The sequence below is a fragment of the Leucopleurus acutus genome (genome assembly GCF_964270905.1).
Source record: "Leucopleurus acutus genome assembly, chromosome: 7".
Classification (NCBI taxonomy): Eukaryota; Metazoa; Chordata; class Mammalia; order Artiodactyla; family Delphinidae; genus Leucopleurus; species Leucopleurus acutus.
The window spans coordinates 34,398,366-34,409,154 of NC_139150.1; the positions used below are offsets into that span (position 1 = coordinate 34,398,366).

At 51.8% G+C, this 10,789-nt stretch overlaps 1 protein-coding gene across 1 annotated transcript in view; it reads right to left on the reverse strand.

Annotated features, from left to right (window-relative positions):
* The window catches only part of CCDC180 (coiled-coil domain containing 180), a gene marked incomplete at both ends in the record, with an annotated part of 54,953 nt that extends 45,069 nt beyond the window's left edge, over positions 1–9,884 (reverse strand). The window contains 8 exons of the mRNA XM_082842330.1: positions 630–793; positions 2,698–2,793; positions 2,913–3,023; positions 3,122–3,250; positions 4,226–4,335; positions 5,385–5,473; positions 8,245–8,435; positions 9,816–9,884. Of these exons, the coding sequence (XP_082698456.1) occupies positions 630–793; positions 2,698–2,793; positions 2,913–3,023; positions 3,122–3,250; positions 4,226–4,335; positions 5,385–5,473; positions 8,245–8,435; positions 9,816–9,884 (959 nt within the window). The remainder of the gene's footprint in view (positions 1–629; positions 794–2,697; positions 2,794–2,912; positions 3,024–3,121; positions 3,251–4,225; positions 4,336–5,384; positions 5,474–8,244; positions 8,436–9,815) is intronic.
* Between the last annotated feature and the right edge of the window lie 905 nt (positions 9,885–10,789).

Genomic DNA, 10,789 nt, shown 5'->3' on the forward strand with positions numbered 1-10,789 from the left:
TCTTTGGTGTCCTCAGACATCTTGGTCCCAAGAGTCCCTTTCTTAGCAAAAGAAAGCCTTCCTTACTGGCCAAAAGCTCCAGGACCCTTGTGTCAGCATTAACAAAAGTGCCATCTGGTGGAGGGGGCTTGGAGATGGGCCCTCTCTTCACCCTGCCTCCCATGGGTAAAACCTGCTACCACAGGGTGGGAAGTGTCCCAAGCCTGAGGGATGGCCATTCTCCTTAGCCCAGTAATAGTAAAGAGTGGACAGTGGGCAGATAATCAGACTAACATTTTCAAACAGTTTGTACAGTGCTCAGAAAATGCTTATGAGAAAATGTGTACGAAGAAAATAAGATACAAATCTACATACGCAGTATGGGTCTAAAGCAGCCTGGGAGAAAATATACCAAAATATCAGCCGTGCTTCTCACTGTGGTGAGGAATTAATGGTGATTTTTAATTTCTTCCTTATACTTTTATCTATTTTGACTTTTAAAAAAGAGCACCTATTACTTTTACCACCAGAAAAAGCAAGAGCCTCGTAAAGTAACCACAAAGGGAGGGAGAATGTGCCCCCCTCGCCCGCCTATGCTGCCGCCCAGGGGGGCAGGGGGAGAGCCTCGGGTGGTGTGGGCAGCCACCGACCTGAAACCCTGCACCAGGTCCTCCTTCTTGAGAGCCTTCCAGGCATCCACCAGGCCCTGCCAGCGGCGGTGGCCATCGAGCTCCTGCTGCAGCGCGGCCTCCATCAGGTTGACAAACAGCTGGGCGAGGGCCCTCCGGTTGCCCAGCAGGGCGTGGTTTATGATCTGCAGTCACAGGTGGGCAGGCTCTAGATAGAGCGGGGGCTCTCCAAGGTCAGAACAAGGCTCAGTTGGACAGGGGGCTGGTGAGCTGCGGGCCGAGGGCCGAGCAGGGCCGTGGCGGCGTCTGAGGATTACTGTGGGGTCGCTGGGCACTCAAGGAAGCTGCCTGGGGCTCAGCAGCTACGGACATGACAAGGGTCTTTCCTGAAGGCTTAACCATGAACCCTGACCACGTGAGTTTCAACCCAGCTCCAAGGCCACCTCAGATGGTTTGTTTAAAAAGGTGATTCTAAGTTCACTGGAGTTAAGCACTTCAGCAGGCTTTCAGTGTTTAACTGTTTTTTTTATAAATTTGTTCCAAAAGCAGAGTGCTCATGCTACCAGGGACCAGCCACATATGGTTGTGATGAGAACCAGTACCCAATTACCAAATGAGATCACAGCTAGGACATTCTTTGGCAGTCCTCCCAGCGGACCTCACCAGGGCACCTTTGGCATGGCAGTCGGGACGATTCTTCACTGTGTGACACTGTTCCGCCATTTAGCCTCTCCACCCCCTTAAATGAGAGCAGCCACTCCCAAGTCCCCCAAGGACTGGGACAGCCAAAAATGCCCCACACATGTCCCCAAGCCCTCTATGCACTGCCCTGGGGCAAGGGTGAGAACCGCCAAGCTCAGCAGGCAGAAATTTCAGTAACAATTTTCACTGAAAGCCGAGGTTTGATGCCGGCTGTTCCCAGCTCGGGGGCATTGGCAAGTATCTCCTGAACCTCCAATTCCGTAGCCATAATGTAAAGATAATGCCATTTACAGCACAAGGAATTGGTGAAGTTAAGTGAGATAGATGCACACAGAGCAAGTAGAAAGTGCCAGTTGTTATGCATACAATAAACACAGGAAAGTCAAATGTCGAAACTAAGTGGGACACTGTTAACTCTGACTCCCCTAATCGATCAAATGGCTCAAAGTTAGGAACTCCTGCTTGTCTCAAAATGAGAGCGGCCACTGCTGCGTCCTCTTATGTCATCCTCCCCCCAAGTACTGGTGTTTAAGCAACACTATCCTCATTTTATGGACACGGAGTTCCAGGTGCTGGGGCTGAGTAATTTCAGTAACTTTCATGTCTGGGAAGTGGAGAGGGGGTTCTGTGCTCACTCTCTGTCTGTGCTTTGTCCAGGACCCCAAGGCACAGACCTGGGCTGGAGCCCATCTGTGATTCTGAACACTGTACTCCTTCTACCCTGCGTGCTGCCAGGAGGCCCATTAACCGGCAAGCCCAGCTTTCTGTACAGGACCTAGAAACCTATGCAAGAGAATGTACCTCTGAGTAGCCAAAAGAAGTGTCCTTTCATGAACAACCTTGATTTTCTTGTATTTTTTTTAATCGCAAAGGAAGCATTTGGAGGAGGCTGAGGGTGTGGACAGAGAAGCAGTGGGGACAGAGCCAGAGGAGCAGGCATGGTTCGGCAATAGACAGACAGCAGGAGGAAAGACAAGAACCACTAGAAAAATTAGACATACAGGGCATGCTGAGGTCACTTATGAGTGTACACACCACCCTGAGACCACAACAGTTGTGAGATCATGCCTCTGTCTTGTAGCACACATAGCATTGCACATGGTAGCTGAGACACGGCCCCGTAGGTGCTCATAAAATTAGCATTGGTCACACTGATGACACAGTATTAGGTTAACTGGCAGGGAACATGGCAGGGAAGCATAAAATGTACTAGAGAGATTTCTATTGAAAATACTTAACAGAGACTCTAGTTCTGAACTCAAGTAGCCAACCTGAGTTACTTGGAAATGTTGTATATGAGAAGCCCATCATTCCTGAGACCCAGGCTCTAGGGCATCCTGGAGTCCTGCTCCTGCGGGCTCATCCCCTGCACGTGAAAATCACTCACCGTGGCTTCTTTATTGATCAGCCTGTACACGTCGGGCTGCATGAGGTAGGAAGTTTTCTCTATGATTTCCACATATTTCTTCAACACACTTTTTAGCTAGAAATGACAAGGCACCACAGTGAGTGACTCCCTTCTCCTGGAGAACTAAAAACAGGTGATGACTCACAAATCCCACAAGTGAAAATCACCAAGAGCACATCTGGAGGCCAACTCACTTTATCTGCCCGGGAGAACTCAAGAGAGTGCAGCGTCTTATCCAGCTCCTTGATCTCCTGCTTCTGGAGCAGGAACTTCTCGGCCACCTGATCCCGCAGCTCCAACAGGGTCTGTGCCAAGAAGTTTGGGTCAGGCTGGGAGAACAGGTGGCAGGGAAGAAAGGAGCAGGACACAGGTAGGGCGGGTCCCGCCACGAAGGGACCCCTACTTGGATGGTGTAGTCTTCAAGGTTGCTGTCGTTTTCCACCTTTTCGAAGAGATTGTTGATGTCTTCGTCAGACTCAGCCAGCTTTTTTAAAAGACGGGCTCCTGGCTCCACGATGAGAGGTTCCATTTCCTAAAACAGGCCAGGAGGGCGAGGGCTATGGTATCAACACCCCTGGGACGGGAAGGACCCCCCCAACCCTATAGTAGGGAAGTGCCAGCTGCGGTCCTCTCTCAAAAACAGTAACTCTTACCTAGACCTGAAGAGTTCAGATTTACTAACTGTTCACAGCCAGAGCACAAGGGCAGCACTATTCGGGACACACGCCATGTGTGAGGCCTTGTCCTCAGACTCACTTGGTCCTCATCATAGCCTGCAAAGTACGTGCTAACCTTATGCCTGGCCCATGGTTGGAGCTCAACAAATATTCATTAAAGAAGTGGCCAGTGAAATAATTCCAAGAGTACTTCAGATGAGGAAACTGAGGCTCAGTTCGGTTGTGTGACCAAAGCTGCTGAGCTCACGGTGACAGCAGAGCTCAAGTCCAGTTGGGATATATCAGGAAAGTGATAAGCTGGCAGGGAGAGCACCTTCTTGGTGCTCTGGGTCTGTGACCAGCTCCCGGAATCCAGGGAACTCAGGGAGAAAGTGGTGAGTGTGATCCGGGGCCCAGAGAGGACCCGAAAGGGCAAAATTCCAGGGATTAGTCTGGTTAGAGGTCTCTGGAGAGGAACAGTGAGCCAATTGAGGGTAGTGCCTAAGGGTCAGGCCGTTTGGCCCCTTGTTAGTAGGACTGAGCAGGGAGATCAAAGACTGGGCTTTAGCATCAGATCCAGAGTCCAGTTCCCACTTGGCCCTTACGTGCCATATCAGGCAGGACTTTCTGGGCCTCACCTGTAAACTGGAGGTTATAACAGTACCTGACATATAGAGGTCTGCTCATAATCAGAACTTGTAGCAAGCCATCCAAACATGGCTACTACGATTCTGTTTACACCTGGTGAGCCACTGAGGACCTGGGAGGTGGGGCGGCGGGCACTGTGCAGAGTCCATCCTCCCCTTGGAATGGCCCAGGAACAGAAGGCAAGCGAGAGGGAGAATTCTCACCATCCCTATCTGATCGATCTCCTCCTTAAAGCTGGCCAGAGCACTCTCATAGCTCCTCCTCTTGTAATCCTCTCGCCCTTGAAGGGTGATGGTGCTGAACCTCTCAGGAACTGGGGGAGAACAACGGAGGTGATGAGGTTGCCCTCAGAGCTCCAAGGTGAGGTCAGAGTACCCAGGAAACGATGGCAAGGCAGCAAGTGCCTGGGTTCAGGAGATGGCCCCCCAAAGCAGGCCGGCAGTGTCAGAGACTTAAGGAAAAAGAAGGTGATCCCTAAGTGCTGTAGGGAATTAAGTCTTACATATACAGTTAAATGCTCAAAAAAAGTTCCAAATGGTATGTATAGAATAGGAACATTTAGGGTTTTTTAAAAAAGTTTTATAGAAGAAAACACATACACAGATAAGAGTTACCAACACTTATCAGCACTTACCATTCACGAGGTATTGTTCTAAATCAGTTACTCCTCAGGATGAAGCCAAGAGGCAGGTTCTATTACCAGCCACTTAATAGGACACTCAGGCATGGGGGTCCAAGACCAAAGGCAGTCAGAGGCTCAGCAGGGGTTGGCATGTGGGCCCTCTGCTCTAGGGTCTGTGCTGTCCCACCCTGCGCTCTGCTGTCCTCTGAATACAGGTGGGACCCGGGGCACTATGTGGTTTCATGGGCGGTGGGCACTCTTGGGCGGAGAAAGGGGCTATTGTGGAGGTGGAGCTTTCACCTTCTGCTTTATCTCCTTCCTTTTTCTATAGTGAGCATATATTACTTTTTTAATTACAAAGAAAAAGAGCCTCCGTATCTGGATAAAGTCAAACCAGGGTAATGTGATACAGATTGAAAAACCCTCCTGTGAGATCACAGAAGAGCGAGCTACATCCTTTACCAAATGGTTTCATCAGGAAATGCTGACTGTGCAGGCAGCACCTCCCCCCACCCCCACCCCCCCAGCTCCCTGCGCTGGGGAGAAGGTTCAGGGGAAATGCTTCAGAGGCAAAGGCCCAGGGGAGAGGGGCGGGGTGGAGAGGTGGGCTCCAGGGAAGGCCCTCTATGATGCTGAACAGAGGAACAGCGGGACCTTCAGATGCTTCTATGTTAGCGCTTCCCCACAGAGCGCTCTCTGGCCCAGGCCATGCCTGCCCTCACGCCTGAACATCAGCTCACCGGGGGCGTCTGGGAGGCCCCGCACTTCTCTGGCAGCAGTGCTGTTCTCACTCTCTTGAGCTTTCTCCTTCTTGGCTATTTCCTTTTCCCTGAGGCACAAGCAGAGGAAAACAATAACCAACACCCCCTACCACACACACCCCTCCCCACCCCGCACTGCTCCCCTCCAGGGTAGCTCTGGGTCTCCAGAGACACCCTGGGAATTGGTAATAGTCCGGGCCCACTGATTCCAAAATGCCCTGAGGATGTGCCCCCAACAAACACTGCCTGGGCATCTGCTGCCAGCAGACACCACAGTTCTCAGGTGAGAAGCTGGGGTCTGCCCTCAGGGATCTTGCTCCATTCTGGCCGCACAACAAGTGTGAGTGGTGGGCAGGAGCCATTTTCCACATGTGGAAACTGAGGGCCACATGGGGCCTGGCCAACCTGGGAAAGCCAGACTGGGGCTAAGCATTCAGCACGCTCCTCATCTGCTTCTTCAACAACCCATCCTATGAGGCAGCCAGGGTGACCCTGTTGTCCAGGATGGGGGATGAGGGAGGGAAGTCACTGGACAAAATGGCGCTGGGATTCCCAGATCCCTGCACGTGATGCCAAGGTCCATGGTTCATGGGGTCTGGGTGTGGGAGGAGAGAGCTGGGATCCCAGGACAAACTCTCTCAGCAGGGAGGACCAGGTGGGTGAGCACGACCTCAGCTTTGGAATAAAAATCCCTTAATGTGCTGCCCACAGGGCAAGCGCCACAGAAATGCAGCAGTTCTCAGTGACGCCTGCCATTCCTCGGGGCCCTGACATGTGCAGCACTTTCCAGACTTTCTCTTATGTAGTCCTCATGGCACACCTACCACCAAGGAAGACCGTAGGGCCTGGGTGGCAGCTGATGGGGCCCAGGCTGGCCCTCCAGAGGGGGGTCTCTCAGCCTTGTCAACCAAATGCCCCTGGACTAAGGTGGCCCCACTAGGGCCCGGGTGCCCCAACTATGGGAGCTGCTAACAGCTCTGGCTTCTTGGCCACTTGTCCCAGGAACTTGGGGGCTTGGTTTACACTAGTGGTGATCGACCCGTACCCCGAGTTTCTCTTCCACCCACCAGAGGTCCTGTCCTGTGTGAATGAATGCACAAGTTGACCGGTTTGGCTGGCCAAATTTTCAAGGAGGGGACAAGGCACCCCAGAGAGGTGCCGATGCTGAGTCAGTGATCCCAGTCGCTTTGAGGGTGGCAGGGCCTGGTAGGTTATAAGCACATCTCCCTTCTTGTGTCCTTGTCTGTCTGTGCCAGGAAGCCAGCACAACGCCAGCGCCCTCCATGAGAAGTGCCTTTCCCCAAACAGTGTCCTGTGGGTGCCAAGAGTGCCTGACTGATGTTATACCCAGTTATGCGGAGGATAGGTGGTTCTAGGCTAAACTCTGGGGAGGAGGGGACCCTCGGGAAGCACAGGGAGATGTCAGGAGTCCCTGAGTCTGGTAGAAAACAGGTCAGCTGAGAGGGGCCTGGGACCCCTGTAGGAGGCAGAGTCACAGCCAGGCTGCACAAGACTATCCTCCCAGGAGGTGGGAGGGAGCGTGGTCAGGTTCCAGCTGTGTGTGCCTCTGGATCCCTGCATGGGGCATCAGGGACAGGGCTGGAGAATGCTGACCTCCAGTCTGTGCCTGGGTGGCCAGTGGGTTTGCCCAGCTGTTCAGGGTGCTGAGTGTCAGAAGCCTCAGGTGACCTTTTCCTGGGAAAATTCAAAGGGCAGGACAGAGACTTTTACCCGGTCAATCCCTGCTCCAATGGGGGTTAAAAGGAACACAAAGGCAGATACAGCAGGACTGGCTTCCTGTCCCAGAGTCCCAGACTCGAGAAGGTTTATGGCTGGTGCAGAGCTTAACGAGCCTAAGGGAAGCCCAGTTCCTGCTACATTCTCCAAAGTGCCCCGTGAGGAAGCACTTTTCCTTTTCCTTTCTGTTCCTTTCTCCCTGCTTGAGGAGTCTAAGCTCAGGGAGCTGAAACGGCATATGCTCAGGAATTCAAGTTCAACTTCTGAACTCGGAGGTTCAGAAGGAACTCCTGATCTCCCTGTCCCAACCCCACTTGCTCCCATCTCAGGGAATGGCACCTCTGCTGTCCACCCAAGCACTCGGGCCAGAGACCTAGGACTCTCAAGAGCCCTCTCCTCCCACCCAATCTGTCACCTAGTCTCAGGGTTCTGCCTCCAAGATAAACCTGAAATGCCCTGTGTCCCTCTCACAGCCCCACAGAGCTTGCGTGGACTGTGGTGGCCTCCTCCCTGGCCTCCCTGCCTTTCCTTACAGCCCCCCATGTTCTACACACCGCACAACCTGAAGGCCTTAAAAATGCAAATCAGCTGTTCACTTCAGTACAGTCCAAAATACGGACTGTAGCCTGCAAATCTCTCCTGGCCTCATCTCCCAGCCCTCTCCGCAGGCCCGCTGACTTCTTCAGCCTTCTGAACAGATAAGCCGGTACTGTCTCAGAGCCCTGCTCCGTGTTTCCTTTCCTCATCCTCTCATCTCAGCTGAGGCCCCTCCTCAGACAGCTTTCCTGACTCCTGTCCCACCACCCTGTCCTCGGTGTCAGAGCCTTCCCCGCTTTGGGGAGACCTGCTTATTTATGTACTGTTGAAGCCTCAAGTTCCAGGAGTTTGGGATCTGCATACCCAGTGCCCCGGCGAGGGAGAGGGCGGAAGAGAGGGAGAAGCAAACAATCCTGCAAAGTAGGTGTTATTACCGCTCTCTCTCAGGGGAGGTACCTGGGACTTCATTCCTATCTGGTACTCATCTTGTGTGAGCTCTTTTTGAGTTTTTGAAAATTCTAACCACCCCTAGTGTGTGGGATGTGGCCTGGACAGCAGGACCTACCTGTAGAGAACAGGGTTTTCTGTGACCCAGTCATTGGGTAGGCTGTGCGCCCACTTCCGCTGCCGAGGAGACATCATCTCCCCTTCACGAATATCCATCTTCGTCATCAAGAGCTTCCTGCCATCCTTTGGGGCCATGGAACGCTCCATAGTTCGCTTCCTGGTGGATGCCAGGGAGTGGACCAGCTGTACCTAAATCCAGGAAGGTCCAGGTTAGGGGGATCAGAACTGCAGACTTCCCAGCACCCAGGCTGACTGCACTGTCTTAGGTCAAGTGGGAGCCGGCCAGCAGGAAGGCACTTTGAGGAAGGCCTGCAACCCCAGGGCACACTCCATGCAGGTGGGCTCTCCCCTCCCCATATCAGTCATTCAGCCATTTCTAGGAGGGCATCTTTTAAGAAATTTTAATGAGGACCAAGATGCTCATCCCCGCATTTTTATAATCACAAGGAATTGGAAAAATGGAACTGTCCAACAATAGGAGATTGGTTGAGTAAACCCAGTATGACCCTTCAGGTGAATGTTAGGAATTTATTAAAAATGAGACTTACAAAGGATTTTTTATGACATGAGGAAATGCTCAGGATATGATATACCATAAAATATATCAATTAAGAGCATAAATTAAGGGAGTTCCCTGGTGGCCCCGTGGTTAGGATTCCAGGCTTTCACTGCCGTGGCCCAGGTTCAATCCCTGGTCAGGGAACTGAGATCCCACAAGGAGTGTGGAAGGGCAAAAAAAAAAAAAAAAAAAGTATAATTAAAATTATAACCAAAATTATACATTATAATCTCAAAACTTTAAATGCATGGAGAAATGACAAGGAGAAAATAACCCAAACGTTAAGAATCGTTGCTTCTAGGGCGCAGGATCATGTGAGTAATTCGTTCCTTTTGTTTCTTTATGCTATTATAATTTCCAAGCCTTCCACAGAGAGCATTATTTAGGGCTCAAAGTAGGAATAAAAATCCCTTTTAAATAAGCAGTACACAACTTCAAAAGAAGGGTTTGAGTCTGTGTGTTTCTTTTAAGATATTGTTTCATCTGTGCAGTTTTTTATAGATGACAAGGCAATGCCAACAACCTATATGGCTGTCAAGAGGGCATTATTACCTTAATAAATTATGGGAAGTCCTAGGTCAAAAACTAAGCAGCCACTAAACATCGTGAAGTTCGTGAATGTGCAGTGACAAGGAAAGGTCTCTGGGATAATTTAACCAGGGAAAAAGTAGGTTTTAAGACACTGCTATAGAATCAAACCCAGTTTTTAAACAGAAAAATAAGAAATGCTTTCATGCTAGGTAAAAGCTCCAGGACACCCAATGGCTAATTCTGGCTATTTCTGAGTAATTTAAATTAAATTTAATTTAATTTTCTAATTTTCAGAAACAGACATTCTAATTTTGCATCCTTACATTTCAGGAGCCAATAAGAATTATTTTTAATCTAAGCAATTTCAAAGCCCTTATTTCATTAGATTCCAGGCAAAGAAGTCTTCAGAGGGAGGGAAGTTTCCAGGGGGCCGGAGGGAAGGGGGGGCAGGAAAAGGGGGAACAGAAGGACAGGCTTACCTCAGCCTCGAAGATCTGCTGGTAGACATTCCCGCTGGGAATTTGGGTCACCTTCGCCACTGAGGACATCTTGGCCTCTGGCTGGACACCCCTGCAGGGAAGCAAGCTGTTGCCTGGGGTTTGGTCTCTATTAGACCCGGACGGATACTGACAAACCTCCCCCTACCCCTCCGAGGACAAGTCCTCCCCCGAGGACAAGGCTCCCCAGGCAGACAGGCTGGCCGGGTCCACGGGGGCTGAGACTCCTCTACCCTGGGAGAAAGCATCAGGGCCCCTCTCAGGCCTCAGGGTTCTTACTTTAAAAGAAGAAGAGGGGGAGGGGTGCGAAGAAGCAAAAGGGAAACAAATCTCAGGCAAGAACCTAACTCGAACTCACTGAGAAGATCGGCTCTCCCAGCCACGCCAGGCGCAAATCCGAGGCTGACTTTGGGGACAAAGAATAATAGCTATTGCTTGCGCTTCCCTCTTTCAAGCTCTTCCGGGAAAAGTCTACGTGCCCAAGGTATCAGCTGGGATTTCAACCCGGCCTTGAACCCCCAACTGGCGCAGAACGCGGTTCGAGGACTTCCCCCGCACCCCTCCCCCCCTAACAAAGGACACCTGGGTAGGAGGACGTGGAGGGAGGGAGCGGCCTGATTCTGGCCACGCTCATTAGGCACCTACTGTATGCTGAGAAGCCCAGCAGGCTCCTCTCACGCCTGCCCCACAAGCCCATCAAGGAGAAGGGGCAGTCTCAGGGTAGGCCCTCTAAGACCCGCCAAGTGGAGGCAGGCCCTGCGCCCAGGGACCCGGCCGCGCCCGCACCTGCACCAGCAGAAAGCGCCACTCAAGTCCAACCTCAACTGCAACTAGACACACTTGGTCTCCAAGGCAACGCAGAGGGGCGGGAGCTCCGTTGGCCCCGCCCTCACGCGTTTTCCCAGGAGGAGGCGGGTTGCCCTTAGCGACGGGGAACCCCCCTCGTGGAGTAGTGA